Consider the following 19,332-nt stretch of genomic DNA (forward strand, 5'->3'; position numbering starts at 1 on the left):
ACTCGTAAAGGACCAATTGATCAGTCTCCTGGCAACAAGTAACCTGTGGCCATCATGGAGCCTCATTAATGAATGCTTGGATCAAACATGTCAATCTGAAGGGGAGTTCTATTGAAGATTGGATGTAGTCCAAAGCAACCTATCAGATTCTTTTATCTTCTAGAAGGTGCTAAATAAATAAGTAGAATTTAAAAAGTTGCTATGGGCAACATCTTAAATAGAACTTCCATCTTCGTAAATTTACCACCCAGAGTTAAGTGCTGGACCAAGAGATTCCCTAGATCGGTCTCCATATAGCCATTATCAAATGATACAGGCAGATGAAATAAGTGTACCATCACTTGCATCCATTCCACTGCTATTGCACCTTTTTTTTATGTTAGTTTACCATGCTGCCTGATTATATATAATTCAAATCCCATTTTGATCTACAGTAGTACATACACCAAGTAATATTTAATCTAAAAGAAAGCCACACCATATTGATGAAAACAATTGTCCTTTGTGGCAAGTTTGGTCACTAAAGCAAGGATTAGCAGGTTTCTTCAGTAAGAATCCTCTGCTTAGAGGTGTCCCTGCTAATTACATGTAATGGTATTCTGGATTAAAAGCTGTTGCTGTGCTGTACTGTACTTATATGGCTTATAACACAGGAGCAGCATCAGATGACATTTACTTCCCAACCACCAGAAAAAAAGCTAAAACAAGGTGTAATCCTGGCTTTCTCCAGGTCCTGATCGGTCAATGCAACAATCCTCTCTACTACAACATACACACTGTGCTTAGAACAAAAGAAGATACGGTTTTCTATCATTAAAGTAGACAGCCTTACAGAAAGCCCCTAACACTATGCAATTTTATATAAATGTTTGTAGCAACAGGTTGGGGGACAATTGAAATGATATTTCTGCCTCCTTGCTGTTGGAAAGGACAAACACACCAATGTGAACCAAATTAAATACTGCATGTGACTATATGGTGTTGGTAGTCACTGGAAATCCAGCACTTATAGAATCAGAACGACACAAATAAACTTGCTGGTGCTCTCCTCCTGATAAGCTGCACGCTGGCCCATGTAGAAGATCTGGATGTTGGCAGTATTCAGGTTTGGATAAATATCCAACAGAAAATAAGCTCTGTTCAAGAACTTCTTTTCTTCATGTACTGTATAAAGCCCATACACACTAGGCGATTTTGAGCTCAAAGTAGTTAAGATTTCCCGTCTTGAGCTACTGTGACCTCAAAATGTCCAAATGTCAATGGAGGGCGATGGGCGGTGAGTCCCCGCCATTCATTGCCCAGTTTAACAGGACGAGTGAGCCACTTTTCACAGTCTGCTACTGTGGATGGAAAGTGGTTCAGCCCCATGACCGTCACTGGGCCGGGTGAAAAATCGCAGTGTGTATGAACTGAGCAATTTATCGGCCAACAATTTTCACGGTACATGGCCAAAACGCCCAGTGTATACCTTAAGTGTTATATATATATATATATATTTTTTTTGTTCTTACTGGATTGTCTGTAGGGAGATGAATGGACAACTGTGGAATGATAACTGGCCACTCTAGTAAAATGAATGTAGTGCAGTCTATGGTTATGACACATTATATTAAGATTCTATGAAATCCTACACCTGAGCATGTTCCACATTGTCAACGGCTACAGCCAATCATCTATGGGTTCTAAAAAATAAAAATTGGGACATTTTTGAAAAGCTCATTTGCTGCAGTATATAGCTTATTATAAAAGAATCTCAATGGTAGTTCCGTTAATAAGGAGACTACAAGATCGAGAGCATTGTGAGGGACCCCGCAACTTGGTTAACAGTTTAGAAAATGTCGAGATCACAATGAACAATAACAAGCATCCACAATATAACATTTTATGGGCCGGAAAAGAAAAAGTCAAGGGAGATTCCATCTTGGCAAGTCAAAAAGGACACTGGCGGGGGAAGGGAACCCAACAGTAGGAAGTGGTGCCACTAAGAGTCCTCCACCATCTGCAGCAGGGAGTTGATAGCGACTTCTTTGTTGCCTCGATATTCCTCTAGGACTGATTTAATGACCTCAGGGTCCATGGTTGGAAACATATCCTGAAGAGCTTTTAGGTCTTCTTCCCGAGTCTGATGTGAAGGGTTTAAAGCAGGCTGTGGTAAAGTCATTGGCATACCGGGGTTGTACATGGTTGGCATACCTAGGAGAACAAATAAATATGGGTTAACATCCACTAGAACATATTGGGGTAAATTTACTAAGATGGGAGTTTTTTTAAGATGGAATATTGCTCATGGCAACCAATCAGATTCCGCTTATTTATTTAGCACCTTCTAGGACAGTGGTTCCCAACCCTGGTCCTCAAGTACCCCCAACAGTGCACGTTTCCCAGGTCACCCGGCAGGTGCTCTCATTCAGGCACATTGGAAAAGATCCACAGGTGGAGCTAATTATAGCACTTGTGATTCTGTGTGGAGACCTGCAAAACATGCACTGTTGGGGGTACTTGAGGGCCAGGGTTGGGAACCACTGTTCTAGGAGATAGAATCTAATTGGTTGCTATGGGAAATAGCAAATCAAGAATGCTAAACTGTCGATCCTATCATGGAAACCCATGGGGGATGCGGATAATAGCAAAACTGATCGCAGCATGTATTGGGGATTCCTGCTGTGGTCCCTCCTAGATAAATTCAGGAGATACTTCAAATTTGCTGCAAACCCCCAAAAATGGGTGTTTTCAGGGAATTCGCTAAAATATTCAATAGTAAATGGGTATGATTTGGCGCAACTGAGTTGAAGTATTTACTACCTTGTACTGCCATCTTGTGGTGAGGTTTAAACTCACAATTCTTTTATTGTTTATGTCACATGCTTTACTTATTTAAAACCTCTGTAATAGGCCTTTTTGTACTCATTCACTGCAGTGAAGTTTATATTTTCTTGTGGAAGGGTAAGACGTTTCGTATACCCTGGTTCGTCGATGCCCTTGTAAATTAGCAAAACCTGTTCAGGATTGGAGGCACCTTCTTTTAATGGGTATGAGTGAATGGGTCAACAGTTAAAAGATTGCCCACACGTGAAAGAGGTTGAAATGCATTAGGTGGACATGGCCAGAAGGTCCAAATGAAGCATAAAGCAACATTAGTAGAAAGTAGTAAAGCTTTAATAAGGGGATTGAGTAGAAAAGAAACCTCTACAAGTGTGGACATATACTGTGAGTGGGGTACGCTATCCTGTATTGTCTTCGCCTACTGAAAGATACCTTTATATGCATAATATTCCTTACATAGAGGTGAGCGAGGTACGCTAGAAGGAATATCCATTCTATAGCAGCTTTAAAGCAACCGCTATATGGGGGTTATTTTGGTTCACTCTCTGACAAATTTCTTCTTAGATGGACAAAACCATGTGCACTGCAGGTGGGGTAGATGTAACTTGTGCAGAGAGAGTTAGATTTGGGTGGGGTTTTACTTCAAAGTGAGATCTATATTGCAGTGTAAAAATAAAGCAGTCAGTATTTTCCCTGCACAGAAACAAAAACAAAAAAACTCACCCAAATCTCTCTGCACATTTTACATCTGCCCCACTGCAGTGCACATTGTTTTGTCTATCTAAGAAAGAATTTGGCAGAAAGAATAAACCAAAATACCCCCCCCCCCCCCCCATTCAAATTCGGGTACGCCATCTCAGTTGTCTCACTGAGAAATACTGCCAGTCCCTCACATAGAGGCGAGCGAGAGTGCGCGTAGGAATACATCATTAGCCTAACCCAGGGCTGGGCAACACCGGCCCTCCAGATGTTAGTGAACTACACATCCCAGGATGCTTTGCATTAGTTTTGCTATGTGGCCATGCTGAAACTGATGCAAGGCATGCTGGGATGTGTAGTTAATCAACATCTGGAGGGCCGGTGTTGCCCAGCCCTGGCCTAACCACTCAGAAATGTTGCTTTCTGTTAGAAATTCCTTGCACTGAACGTATTACACATTAGTTTTTATTTGTATGGTTCTTGTATAGTTTCACGGCGCCAACTTTTGACCAGATGTCAACTGCAGTAGGTATGATACAATGCAAGAGTTCCTTCAAAGCAATTTGGAATGGTCCCAAATGGGTCCAAACTTTACCACAAATTACTTTAAAGGAACTCTTGCATTGTATCATATCTACTGCAGTTGACATCTGGTCAAAAGTCCCTGCATCCACGGACCCGTGGACTGGACTCACCTACCCCCTCACAGCCATCGGTGATTTGTGCCATCTTGGACCAAGCAAGGACTGTTGGAGGACTTCTGTACCCTCTAAAAGGGTGGTAACTAACCTTTGCCAATATCCTTTCCCAGAGGTATACTAGGAACGGACTCTCCGGTGCTCATTACCTACTTTTGGGGTGTTCATGTATGTTTTATCAAATGTTTTTATGATATATGTATTTTTAACCCATATTAAGTGTTAATAATTTCATCTGGTTTAAGATCATCCAATCAGTAAATATTTTTCATTTTACTCTCAAAGCTGTGCGCTGCTACATCTGGTTTTTTTGCATTTTTCCCTCATGGGACTAACTATCCCTACCAACAAGCAGCTGCAGGAAATTGCACTCAAAGCGAGCGCCCCCCAGCTCTATCCCTTAGGGCCAGTTCTAATCAGTCTTTTTTCTTTATACGATGGTATGCGATGTTAGCCGATGTTATACAATTTTAAATTGTATACATCGAATTGTATGCCATTGTATGGCATATACAATGGTATACGATTTTAAATTGTATAAGCACCCTAATGGGTGTTTTCAATGTTAAATGTGCCCCCTATAAGATAAATAATTGTATAAGCACCGTAATGGGTGCTTACAATGTTAAAAGCACCAGCACGCCACCCGTACTATCAACGCCAACCCGAAGCGTGGCGAGCGCAGCGCCCTTTTCATACCCCCACTATCCACATCATACCCCCACTAGCCACGCTTCGGGCTCGGTGGCTCACTGCGCTCGCCACACTATATAAAATCAACTCCACGCCGACGTGGATAGTGGGGGTATGAAAAGGTCGGAGGATGTGTACCGATGCCCCTCGCAACGCTTCGGGTTAACGTCAATACTGGGGGTGGGTGGGGGTGCATTTAGCATTTTAAGCACCCATTAGGGTGCTTATACAATTAAAAATCACATCGTATGCCATACAACTTAATATAGTGGGCGCCGTGCTAGGAAACAAGCACCCAATATTTTGATATTTTTGGACACATTAGGTCTGTGCAGTTGCCCAATACAAGACAGACCCAGGCACGTAATCGCAAAATCACCACATGATAAGGCAAAGACAGCAATGCTCTGTATTGCAGAAAGGTAGGGCATTTTCTGAGATGTGCTGCTATTTGCACAGCGTCATTTTATCCAGCAAAACTTATCCATGAAAATGACAAAACACAGACGATTTGTTTAGAGTCAATCAATTTCCTCTTTGGGAATTCTGATTCCTGCATTTCATAACCTATTTGGTCAGCCAGGCATACTGAATAATCCATCACAATTAGTCATTTATATAATAGAGTCCAACTATGAGGGATCAGTGTAGGCAGCGGCTGTGCATTCTTCTTGGAGAGGGTGCTTGCTAGATGTGTTCACTGCACGTTGGCACAATACAGAAGTTCTCCACACAAACACATACCCAACAATGCATTGCTAATAGGTAAAGTATCTGCAAGGTTCACAGCGAGTGTTACTGAACCACACAACACTCAAACAGATGTGAAGGCAGAAGGAGCGGTGACAATAATTTAACAGGTAATGGGGGGGGGGGGGGGGGGGAATTTAAACTGGATTTGCACTCCTGATTGCCCGTCTAAAATGACAATATGACAATGCAATACAGGTCAGGTCTCCCTTACCCATGGCATTCCAAACACCGTGGTTTTTCAGAATATTTCAGTATTTTTTTGGGGTGGGGGGTTACGGCAACCTCTGGGATCCTCTTCAGCAGCATCTCCGGTCCCAGGGGTGCATTGCGCAAGTGTGCTGTTATGTCCTCCGCCCACTCGCGCAATGCACCGCTGGGACCGGAGATGCCGCTGAAAGGGACCCTGAAGGTTGCCCTGGAACCTTCGGGGCACCAGGTTAAGTATGAAAAAATAAAAATATTCCAAAATAAAAAAAAATCCCTTATCCAAAATGCTCGTGGTCCCCAGCATTTCGTATAAGGGATACTAAACCTGTATTCAATTCTTGCAGAATGTCTCACTTGTCACGCCTAAATGCACCAGGTTCGGATGCATGAAGTAGCTAAACCAGCCCAGTAAATGCTGTATGGGCGCCCAAAAGACAGACTCTTCACAGATTTCTGTCCAACACCTCAGGAGGGTGCGATATAAAATAATGGTGCTCACGGCACTCACGCCCAATCTGAGCAACAAGTTACAAAGAATTGAATTCCCCTCAAGGGGTAACAGCACGTTTGCAGAGAACACCACATCATGCAGCGGGCTTAACCAACTTACCCAGAGACAAATAATCAAGTCCTGGGTGGGTGTGCATGCAATAGAGATAGAAATGAGTACAACAAACAGCAAAATAGGTTATAGCTCTGTACTTACATACACTAAATAAACACATTCAAAAGGAAAGTAAATGCGGATTTACATATAACACGTTAACCACACATACGCATTAAGGCATTCGCTATCAGACGAATTGAATAACCGCTCATGTGCCCTGACAACTGGGATGGCAGATAATAATCTGTAAGGTGATGAATATGAGAGTGAGATACCCTGCCCAGTTCATGCGAGTGCGGCTGAATTGGACAATGGGCCTGTAGCCTGTGCCGGTTATGGTATGCTAGATCTTCAGTGGCAAGGTCTAGCGTCAAAAGGTTGACAATTAGTCAACAATTAAAGATAGACATGGACAAAAAGTTGACACACATTAGGTCGACATTTACAAAAGGTCGACATGGTCATCATGAGTTGACCATGAAAAACTCAGATCGACCTTTTGACCATCTCAATGTTCTGACTGTTGGCCAACAGTTGACGACCTGGACACTGTGGACCTAATGACTGGATTCCACCTGTTAAAAGTGCTAGAACTATACCTATGGGGCTGTGACCAAGAGATGGCATTAGCAGTGTCGCCAAGATTGACTAATATCACTTAAGCTGCCCATACACGGTCTGTTTAACGGATCCGTTTGGGACTTAAATAGCACGCATCGCATGCCTTGTGCATGCAATGCCATCCACTATGTACCGTACTATGTGATGCGTGGGAGCGCGCATCACATAGTACAGAACGGAGCCGGTCCACAACGGACCGTGTATGGGCTCCTTTATACCTTCTTTCGCATCGCAAAAGCCGCGTAGTACCCAGTATCACAATCCCGGGTCCGACCCAGGTTCAGTGCTTTTGCACTTTATACAGAAGAGTAACGCAGATCTAACATTTCTTATATAACTGGGTCTAATTTTCTGGTTGCTCAATCCGGGTTATAAGGTTACAGTCTCCCTGAGATAGGTAAGCAGTAATCCGTGGAGAGCGGAGATTACTACCAGATCTACTGGTCCTGTAGAACTCTGTAAAGCTTGTAGGTGATCATCTATCTTCTAGATCAGGCATATCCAACCTGCGGCCCTCCAGATGTTGTGAAACTACACATCCCAGCATGCCTTGCAATAGTTTTAGCATTCCCTAATAGCAATACTATGGCAAGGCATGCTGGGATGTGTAGTTTCACAACATCTGGAGGGCCGCAGGTTGGACATGCCTGTTCTAGATAAACACATTAAGCTCCACACAATACTAGTAAAGCTGGTGGATGGGGGGAGGACAGATCATGTACTCATTTGATGCAGTCAATGGTCTTTTTTCCAAAATGGCGAGTTATCTTATTATTCTATTACATTTTAGTTTAATTCAATCATAAAAATAACTTAAAATGCATGATCATCAAAACAGACTGATCGGAGAAGGGGTTAAACCGCTCTGCGATCAAGCTGCGTGTCATCTATAAGCCGTGATCATTTACATTTCTCATACATGTATTACCTGACCAACCCAAATGACGCACATTCTCCATTTCATTAGTATAGCCATACATGCAAACATATACTGTCTATCAGACTCCATCTACTGAATACGCAAATCACTTGCCCTGCAACACATACAGTACCTACACGGCTTGGTCATTTATCAAACTCACCTGCAATGGGTACATAGCCAACACCTTGCTGGTACACTGTAGGCATTAACACCACTGGCTGCGGCTGCATCATCATTGTTGCTGGCACAGACTGAAATGGGTAACATGGAGAAGAAAAAAGTTATATTCATGAACTTTGCTTTGTATAGAAACGTGTGTCACACAATTAGGCAGAGATTCAATTAGTAGCATGATTCATGTGCCAATACAATGTGGTTTACCCAAAAGCAAAACTAAGGGCCCCCATACAGTAGGCCGACTTGTTCGAAGGACAAATTGGACCCAATTCTGCTGTGAGCCGCCAGGCAGCTCCCTGGGAGGCTCACATACATTTTGACACTTGTGCCATTTTTTACATGTAACCAGGGAGCTGCAGCGGGCTGTACGGCCACTGACTGGCTGAGAGAGCTCTCAGCCAATCAGACGACGGCTAGTCATTTGACACTTTTTTTTTTTCATTCTAATACCCGCCGCTGCCCGGCATGCCCGTCCCACTGATGACCGCTCGCCCCACTGCTTCTCACCTGCCGCTCACCCCACACCGCCTGCTGCAGAGGTAGGACATGCTGTCACACACCTCAGAATCAGACCGGATACATCGCGGGTGCTAAAAAGCACCCCTGATAAGTCCGATCTGACAGATTGAACCTGCAGCAGGTTCAATCTGTAGGGTTTGACCCGATGCGCACGGAACCGCGCATCGGGTCGGATGAAGTGTCAAACACATCTGATTTGGGCCGATTGCTAGAATCGGCCCAAATCTGATAACTGTATGGGGGCCTTAAGAGGGAGGGATTCAATCTGTGGCGATATTTCCCAACAGGGGAAATAGCGGCACTCACCTATTCAATGCTGCCGTTACCAATTGGATTGGTGGAACAAAGGACGTTTTCTGGCAATTCGTGGCTGTTTTTTGCCTATTTCAGGACTTCCTGACACTCAACTGTCGGATTAGTGTTGAAAGCCGGTGAAAACACTGGCATTCCAACGGTCGGGACATCAGAACCCCGGATTGAATACCCCCTAAAATGTGTTTTTCTTACTGCCGTATACTATGGGCACAGGACCCTCGAACTGAAATCTCCCACATGGACTTGACACAGATAAAATTGATGTGAAAGGTTACAGAACTGGGTGGTGGAATGAAGGTATTGAAAGTCTAAAAAACACCTATTCCTAAAACTATAATGGACTCGTTTGTTTAGCTTAATACTGTATTAGTATATTGAGCCTGATCTCACTTTCCTGCAGTCCCCTCCCTGTGCATCCATGCAGTGGACTCACAAGTGAGACTCTGACCCAAGTGAGACCTGCTCCCAGTGCGCAAATCTCATGCAAGACAGAACTCGTAGAAGTGTTCTATAGATGGCCAATTTTTTTTGATAATGCAACAAACCAAGACGGTTTACTTCTCCTTCAGGAAAAGGACATCTTTAGATGAATGGAATTAGTTGTGCAGAGTAATACTTGGCTTTATGTTTTAACTAAAGAGCACCCATCTGCTCTCTGCGGTGCTCAGAGTTGGGTTAAATGGATGCGCAGAACGTATTATACAATGGGCGGTATTCAATGTGAATACCGGTGACGTGCAGCGAATCCTGTTTAGGATTCGCTGCACATTCGCCATGGGTAGCCGCGTTCCGGAGCCTCGCCGGCTCCGGTATTCAACGAGTCAGGGGCTCGCTGCCCCTGACCGGCGAATATGAGCTCCTGTGGCGACCGCCGCAGGGAGCCTGTGGACGGTGGCAGGCAGGGAGATGGAAGTCTCCCTGCCTGCCCCACAATGTTTGTGGGGGGGAGGTGGGCTCCCCGGGTGCCAGGCAGCACAGGCTGCCCCCCGGGGGTGCCAGCAGGGGACCGGGCATATTCACTACACCCGATCATGAATATGTAATGATCGGGTGAAGTGAATATATGAATATCTAATGAGCGGCTCGGCTCCGGCGCCCCCTGCTGGCTGGTCAGTGTAAAAAAAATAATAATAATTTTTTTTAAATTAAATATATATTTATGTGCTTACAGCACATGAATAAAAACAGCATGCCCCTCCTCAGAATAAAATTCCTGATTTTTTGACACCAAATGTAAAAAACAAAAACACTATTTTAAAAGTTCACATTCCACTTCACCATAAAAAGATAGCGATTGCTACTCGGTGAATCATGGCGAAAAAACCTTCAAATGTATTCGCCATCTGTTCTTTGAATAGGGTGATTCACCGTTTTAGTCAAAAATTCGCCAAACAGCACAAATTCGCCATAAAAACATGGCGAATCAGGCTCATTGAATACCGCCCACTGTGTAAATTAAATAACATGGGATTACTATGAAATAGGTCAAAGGGAGATGCAATACCTTATCCACACTGGACGCTATCCAGAAATCAAGTACTTCAACATATTAATACTACATTTCTTTCCAGTCTTAGATTTATAGATGAAACCCCTTATAAGTAATACCCCTTATACAACAAAATCCCAGATCCGACCTGGTATTTGGAACGAGGTTCCAAGCCAGGTCAGATCCGGGATTTGTACAGTTTACACTGCGGTGCCGACCCGCAGTGTAAACAGAGGTGATGCTTGGAGATGACATCATCTCCAATCGCCGATCACTCCGCCGGGACCACTGATCGTCGCGCTGGGGGCAAGCCCAGCACCAAGGCAAGCTACTGGGCTTCCCCCAGCCCCCATCCACGAGGTAAATGGATGCCGCACAAAGGCATCCATTCACCTCCCCTGCGGTCTGCACAGTAGAGCAGACAGCAGTGGAGACTGTAATTGCCCCCCCGCCCAACCTCCATACTGACCGCAGGATGCCGGACGACCAGTCATACCCGTTTACACTATCCAGGTCCTGTCAGTGTTCCACCCTGGTCAGGACCTGGGTAGAAGTCCCATGTAAATGGACACGGGTTGACCCCTTCTACACCGTCGCTGACCCGGGTCCACGAGGGAAAAACCCAGGTTTTTGCGGCAGTGTAAAAGGGGTATAAGAGGATATTAATGTTTTACACTATGTAATATTTCTTGAATAGAAGGGAACCCAATAACATACACAGATAACTGGCAAAAAAATGTTGTGGGCTATACCAATAAGGAACGCAGCCTTTTAATTTAGTAGTCTGTGGCTAATGAACCATTAACCTGCATTCTCTTGGTTCCTAGAGAATAGAAAGTCTGCATTCTGATGAATATTGGATGCACCCTTAGAAAATATGTTTATTTACTTGGGTTTACCCCCATAAATAAAAAAAATTCATTAACTTTACACTGTTCCCCTAAGTAAAGTCAACTGTTGAGTTGCACAATCAATTGTGAATGAGAGGGACAAAAGATTCAGGCAAATAGCCCCTCATATCTCTACTATTAGCATATGGTGAAACAGTTGCCATATTCTGTCTATGTTCTCAGCAGGCTGGAATTAGGGTTGTGCAGACAGTGCTGTGTCCACAGCGCCTTTGTCCTTGGGAACACCATCCACAGCCGTACCAATTTAACAAAAGGACATATCAATGGACAAAAGCGGATCACCACCATGTTGTACTCTCACCGTGTAGGACATCACAAGGTTAATCATGCCTTCCTTGTCATCTCCTTGCCTCCCACTTAGACTGAACCATTCATCTGCCACCTTCCCCTCCTTCAGTGTTTCGGGGATAGTAATGTGTGTCCAAGCAATGCGGTCATCCATGGAGAAAGCCCTCTGTGTGGCAGGAGAAACAAATGTTAGTCATGAGATCAGGCTTGAGCCCCAGTTAGCATCACAACCAAATCATCACTGCTACCTACAGTCAGCATTCTTCCACAATACATTAGAGACCCAGGCAGATGTATTTATCGCAATTGACAGCAAACGGAAACAATTTCCAAAAACTATCCAGAAAATCCATTACTGCCAAAGAAAGTTTCTTTGATGTAAGCATGCATCTGTAACACCCATTGATCTTATGTCAAGTGTGAATTATTGGGGGGATACCATGTAAAGCATACCAACCCTCTAATCTAGCGGGTGTGGTATAGGGGTCCGACAGTCGGGATCCCGACAGTCATTAGCCCGACGTCGGACCAAGACAGCATGGTGAGCGCAACTAAGCCCCTTGCGGGCTCGCTGCACTCACCACACTGCGGGCACGGTGGCTCGCTACACGAGCCACCTATTCTATTTTCCCTCATGGGGGTACTGGACCCCCACGAGGGAAAATAGACGATGGCCGTCGGGAACCCGGCTGTCGGTGTTTTGACAGTCGGGATCCCGACGTCAGGTAAATGCCTCTCGGGATCCTGACTTTCGGGACCCCGTCCGGCACCCGATCTAGCAAGAGGATTCCAGCACCATACTGTCCTTTTTTTTCTTTTTATATTTCCTTTTTAATACTGGAAGTGACAAAGATCTTTAAGTAGGGAAGTAAATCCCGGGGGATTTTTTGAATTCCGTAATTCAGGATTGAAAATTGCTTAATCCTAGGATTCCCAAGATCCTGGAACTTTCATCTCTAATAAAAAAAAAAACAACGCCTTGCATATTTACTTACATTGGCGTGTGCAGCCAGGAGCCGGGTGGGTGGTGCGGACAGCCAGGGGGAGGCGATGCTTCACTCTGTGCAGAGCCGCACAACCAGGAGAAGCAGGTAGTGCCTAAACTGGGGTTTAGGCCCTGCCCGGCATTAGACTGCACATGCGCAGCCTAATACTGAAAGGCCAATCCCGGGATTGGCCACCCTATCTTTAAGCAATAACCTCAAAAGGTCACAGAGAAATATGATCTCTGGACGCTAGGAGGTGGGGAATGGCAGCAGCATTACCTGTATGGCAACATTGTATGTGGAACACTGAACAGTTGCAGTCTGTGCAGAAATGTGCACTTTAGAGAGAATTACAATTTATTTATTAAGTTATATATATATATAGCACCTTATATTTCACAGCATTAACTCTTTGAGTGTCAACATCTGTGAGGGGCAGACTAGATGGGCCAAGTGGTTCTCATCTGCCATCAAATTCTATGTAGCAATTAAAAATGACTGCGTCGCTCACATTTGTTATATAAATTCAAATAATCCTTTTTGTTTAAAAAAAACAAACATATTTCATAGATATTTTACTTTCTAATTGTCACACCTATTTTGACAAAATCACTTGCCCCTCAAAGGGTTAAGGGGTATATTAGCTAAAATGCAGGCTTTTTCAAGAGAACATGTTGCCCATAGCAACTATCAGATTCTTCTGATTTATCTAGCTGCTTGTAGACTGTAAATCAGGGGTAGCCAACTCCAGTACTCGAGAGCTTCCAGCTCACCTCACAGGTACACAGCTGCACTCATTACTGAGTAACACATTTTAAAAACCCACAGGTGGAGCCAATTACTTTGATTCTGTGAGGAGACCTGGAGGACGTTAATTGTTGGTAGCTCTCGAGGACTGGAGTTGGCTACCCCTGCTGTAAATGCTAGAATTTGATTGGCAGCTATGGGCAACATTCTAATGCAAACTCCCACACAAACCCTTGTTGAAATCTAACCCATGACCCAAAGGTGCCAATGCTAACCACTGTGTCACTGTGCCGCCCACATTACTGTTACTATTACGAACCTCATCAAATATTTCCAGGTAGAAGGAGTCCACCCCCGGTGGTATGGTACACTGGATCACCTTGTTCCATCTGGGGTTTTTGGCCCCATTATGGGCGGTAGGAGTCTCGTACACTGCATATCCCAAACGTATCCTGCAGTAAGGGTCCATTCGGGTCATACCGTAGTTCTTTGCCAGTTTAGCCTGGCGGAAGGACAGGGAAAGGAGGAAGAATATCAGAGGAGTGCAAGAACCAAGGAGGATTACTTGGCATGCTTCAGCAAGTTAGACAGATCTTTTATATCAACTGTGATACATTTCCCTGCAGGTAGATAATGAAGTTCCAATGTGATCTGATGCAGCACATGTAGTGTAGACTGTAAATATAGATTTGTCTACTTGTTTCATCGTCACATATAATAACTTACCTGTGTATCCTTAAAGTGCTTGGTCCTTACTAATCACACAATAGCCCCATGTACCCTCGGTCTATAGCCCTGGAGTAAAGGTCTGGTGTAATATGAATATTCTGTCATTAGTAAGGGCAGGTAACTGAGTAATACAGGGGCACATGTATTAAGCATGAAGTGATAAAGCGGCTGGTGATATGTATGAAGTGATAAAGCGCATGGTACTTTATCACAGCCAATCAGCTCCTATCTGTGAAGTTACAGACTGGGATTGAAAAATATACAGTTAGGAGCTGACTGACTGCTGCATTATCATCGACCACGTTATTACTTCCCCAGGCTCAATACATCTGTCCCAAAGTTTGGTGGGTGTGGTATGGGACTCCGACAGTCGGGATCCCGACAGTCATTATCCCGACGTCGGGATCCCGACTGCCCGGAGTCAGACAGCATGGCGAGCGCAAAAAAGCCCCTTGCGGGCATTCTCCCTCTATGGGGGTCGTGGACCCCCACGAGGTAAAATAGCGGGTGTCCGTCGGGCACCCGGCTGTCGGCATTTTGACAGTTGGGATCCCGACGTCGGGTAAATGACTGTCGGGATCCCGACTGTCGGGAACCCGTCCGGCACCCAGTTTGGTATATGATAATATCAGAACATACCTAACATTATCTTTCACAGTTTCCGGTGGAGATTATGTAAGGTATACTGTATATAAAAGGGTTATCTAACACAACTAGAATTCCTGTTACAAAGTCCGTCCCATGAGTCTGCAGGTGTGGTCGGTACTGTACTTTACAGCAGTTCGATGATGTGAAAAGCACTGGGCGGAATATCGCTCTGTGCATACACCCCGAGCGACTTTCGCCCATCCCAGCGATTTTCACAGGGGGAACCACTTTCCATAGTGCGGCAGACGATAATTATGCGGGAAGACACATCCCCGCCAGCCCATACACACTGGGGATATTTTGAGTTGAAAGTAGCTCAAAACACCAAAATGAGCTACTTTCAGCTCAAAATCAGCCAGTGTTTATGAGCCTTTAGTCCAGGCATGTCCAAACTATGGCCCTCCAGCTGTTGTGAAGTCCCATCATGCCCTGCCAGAGTTTTGCTACTAGGGAATGCTAAAACTATGGCAAGGCATGCTGGGATGTGTAGTTTCACAACAGCTGGAGGGCCAGTTTGGACACGCCTGATTTAGTTAGTCTACAGGCAAAACATTTGAAATATGCGATTCCCCTTCAGGTAACAGCAGATCAGCACATACTTGTTCTATCCAGCTTTCCCTTGCGCTGCAGATACATTACCTACCTGCACCACAGTGATCCTGAGCCGGGCCATGGTACCCATTGCACCACCATACTGCAGCTGCTGTGCTGCCTGGGCATCAAGCTGAATCTGCTGCTGCTGCTGTGTGGGCATAATACGCAGGAAGTCTTGGGGGAGTTCACCAATGAACACCTGTAGAACAAAAAAAAACTGTCAACTCAGCGTAACGCACAGCAATATTATTTACCAGCAAAAAAAGCCTTAATTTGCTGTAACAAAACATTTAGCCTGCATGGTTCCAGGGTTTCTGATATGGTTCAATGTCTGACATCTGCACAACTAATTCCCACCCCTGGTGCATGTCCTGCCGTTATAAACTAATAGCATGTCATCAGGAGGTCACTGACTTGTGGGCAGGAAGACACAAGGTTTACATGCAATAGCACCTTGCAGGTAATGTATTCTGTAGTCTAACAATGTTATCGCCGGAAATTAGAGCAATAAATTCGGAGTGAAAAATGAACAGTTTACTGCCTGGGTGTAGTACAGGGGTCCGACAGTCGGGATCCCGACTGGCCGGACCCAGACAGCATGGTGAGCGCAACAAAGCCCCTTGCGGGTACGGTGGCTCGCTACGCGAGCCACCTATTCTATTCTCCCTCTATGGGGGTCGTGGACCCCCACGAGGGAAAATAGCAGGTGGCCGTCGGGAACCCGGCTGTCTGTGTTTTGACAATCCGGATCCCGACGTCGGGTAAGTGCCTGTCAGGATCCTGACTGTCGCAACCCCGTCCGGCAACCTACTGCCTAGAGGGGAGTGAAGTGCCTCGGTGATCACTAGTGGATGCCAATATGGAGCTAGGACTGACCCAAAGGGGCAGAATAGGGGGGCGCTTGCCAGGAGTTAGGTTTTCTGCAGCTGCTCAATTAAGGGGATAGCGAGTCCCGTAATTGAACAAATTAGAAAAGACAGGTGAGCAGCGCACAAATGATGAAAATCTAAAAAAAAAAAAAAGCTAGATTGGATGACCTTTGACAAAAATTTTATGAAACATCATGAATATTAAAAACAGTGCAGTACCCCATAATGCCGCCACTAATCCGCAAGTACTTACACCCTTCCAAAAATAGGAATTTAATACCTACCGGTAATTCCTTTTCACGTAGTCCTTATGGGATACTGGGAATGGTCTTAAGACATTGGGTATTAGAGGGTATCCGCAGGAGACAGGCACATCTATAACTTTGAAGCTGGGTGTGCTGGCTCCTCCCCTCTGATTCCCCACCCAGGAACCAGTTAATGAAAAACTGTGCCCGAAGGAGAATGTACATATGAGAGGAATAACTTGTATGTCACCTATGTAAACATAAGTGTGAATAGTGTGGTGAGATTTATGCCAGCACACCCGCATTCATACAAAATAAAAAACAACTATAATACCACCAACTGGATGGATTTTCCTTAACAAGGTCACTGAACTAGACCTTAGAACCAGAAGACCATAGGTTAACTTCTGAACTTTATAAGCAGAATAAAGCTGCAGCCAGACCCCCGCACAGGGCGGGCGCCCAGTATCCCATAAGGACTACGTGAAAAGGAATTACCGGTAGGTATTAAATTCCTATTTTCACTAACGTCCTTGATGGGATACTGGGAATGGTCTTAAGACATTGGGGATGTCCCAAAGCTTCCAGAACGGGAGGGTACGTGCGGAGACTGCTGCAGTACCGCCTGCCCAAACTGGGTATCTTCTTTGGCTAAGGCATCAAACTTGTAAAATTTTACAAAGGTGTGTTGCCCTGACCATGTAGCAGCTCTACAGAGCTGCAGAGCTGACACACCCCGAGCAGCCGCCCAGGATGCGCCCACCGATCTGGTGGAATGAGCCTTTAAAACCGGAGGTGTCGGCATGCCTGCCGTCACATAGGCTTGTTGGATTGTGGTCCTAATCCATCTAGCAATGGATTGCTTTGATGCAGGGTGTCCTTTCTTTTGTGCGTCATAGAGAATGAATAGACAATCTGTCTTCCTGATTCTTGACGTCCTCTGGACATACACACGCAAGACACGCACAACATCCAGGGATACCGGAATATCCGGTGAACTAGATGCAGACGGGACTACAATTGGCTGATTTAGGTGAAAGGAAGAGATCACCTTAGGAAGAAATCGCGGGTTAGTTCTCAACTCCGCTCTGTCTGAGTGAAAAATTAGATAGGGGCTCTTACAGGAGAGAGCTCCCAATTCGGACACTCTTCTAGCCGAGGCTAGGGCCAAAAGGACCGCCGCCTTCCAGGTGATATACCGCAATTCTATCGACTCCAACGGTTCAAACCAGGAGGATTGAAGAAAATTAAGAACAACATCCAAACTCCAAGGAGGTGTAGGAGGTACAAAGGGAGGCTGGATGTGAAGCACTCCCTGAAGGAATGTTTGTACTTCCGGGATGGTAGCCAATTTCTTTTGGAAGAATATGGACAGGGCCGAGATCTGGACTTTTAGTGAGCCCAGACGGAGACCCAAATCCAATCCCGCTTGTAAGAAGCACAATAACCTGTTCAGGTTAAACTTCGCCGGGGGGACCTTCTGCTCCTCGCACCAACCTACGTACTTCCTCCAGATCTTGTAGTAGTGGGTGTTTGTTACCGGCTTTCTGGCCTGAATCATCGTGGTGATAACTGATGAATGCAGACCCTTCTGAGCTAAGATTTTCCGCTCAGCCTCCACGCCGACAAACGTAGCCGCCCTAAATCTTGGAAGACGCAAGGGCCTTGTGTGAGTAGATCTCTCCTTAGAGGCAGGGGCCAAGGATCCTCGATCAGCAGGCTCTGTAGATCCGAGAACCAAGCCCTTCTTGGCCAGTCCGGAGCCACCAGAATGGCTTCCACTCCCTGACTTCGAACCCTTTTTAGAACTCTTGTCAGAAGCGGTATGGGTGGAAACAGATACACCAAGGGAAACACCCATGGAATTGTCAGGGCGTCTATTGCCACTGCGCTGGGATCCCTGGTCCTTGTGCAGTACATGGGGACTTTGTGGTTTAACCGGGATGCCATCAGATCTATCGATGGCTGGCCCCAACGGTCCACAATTGCTGCAAACACCTGTGAATTCAGGCTCCATTCCCCGGGGTGGAGGGCGTGACGACTTAGGAAGTCCGCCTCCCAATTGTCCACACCCGGGATAAAGATGGCCGACAGAGCCACCACGTACGTTTCCGCCCAGGTCAGGATCTTGGAAGCTTCCTTCATGCAAGTCCTGCTTTTTGTGCCTCCCTGGCGATTTATGTAGGCCACAGTTGTGGCATTGTCGGACTGTATCTGGAGCGCCCGACCTTGGAGGAGATCCTGGGCTTGTAACACTGCATAGTATACAGCTCTCAGCTCCAGGATATTGATGTGGAGTCTCGCTTCCCACCGAGTCCACTGACCTTGAAAGGTCCTGTCCATGGTCACAGCACCCCATCCCTGCAGACTCGCATCTGTCGTGAGTCGCACCCAATCCTGGATGCCAAATCTCCGACCTGCAAGCAGGTTCGACTCCTGAGTCCACCATAGAAGGGACTGCCGGGACTGATGCGACAGAGAAATCCTCTTGTACATCAGGAGATGAGAGCCCGACCATTTTGCCAACAGATCCAGTTGGAACACCCTGGTATGAAAGCGTCCGAACTGAATGGCCTCGAATGTGGCCACCATCCTGCCCAATAGCTGGATGCATTGGTGAACCGACACCTGAGGCTTTGCCAAAATCACCATCACCAGGGATTGTATGGCTTCCATCTTCTCCCGAGGGAGGAAAATCCTTTTCAACTCTGTATCCAGGAACATTCCTAGAAAGAGGATACGACGCGACGGCGTCAGGGAGGACTTGGGGATATTTAGGATCCACCCATGCT

At 45.6% G+C, this 19,332-nt stretch overlaps 1 protein-coding gene across 3 annotated transcripts in view; it reads right to left on the reverse strand.

The window, feature by feature from the left end:
- Positions 1–1,868: 1,868 nt before the first annotated feature.
- Positions 1,869–19,332, reverse strand: part of TOLLIP (toll interacting protein) — a 47,835-nt gene continuing 30,371 nt past the window's right edge. For 2 of the 3 annotated variants that reach the window (XM_083165610.1, XM_083165612.1), the window contains exons 2-7: positions 15,476–15,625; positions 13,775–13,957; positions 11,736–11,888; positions 8,184–8,274; positions 6,484–6,504; positions 1,869–2,193 (exon numbers count right to left, since the gene is read on the reverse strand). In XM_083165610.1, the coding sequence (XP_083021736.1) occupies positions 1,982–2,193; positions 6,484–6,504; positions 8,184–8,274; positions 11,736–11,888; positions 13,775–13,957; positions 15,476–15,625 (810 nt within the window). In that variant the 3' untranslated portion in view covers positions 1,869–1,981. The remainder of the gene's footprint in view (positions 2,194–6,483; positions 6,505–8,183; positions 8,275–11,735; positions 11,889–13,774; positions 13,958–15,475; positions 15,626–19,332) is intronic. The other variant, XM_083165611.1, reaches the window with a different exon arrangement.

This window comes from Crinia signifera, chromosome 11, assembly GCF_055691185.1.
Source record: "Crinia signifera chromosome 11, ASM5569118v1, whole genome shotgun sequence".
In the NCBI taxonomy this organism is placed as follows: Eukaryota; Metazoa; Chordata; class Amphibia; order Anura; family Myobatrachidae; genus Crinia; species Crinia signifera.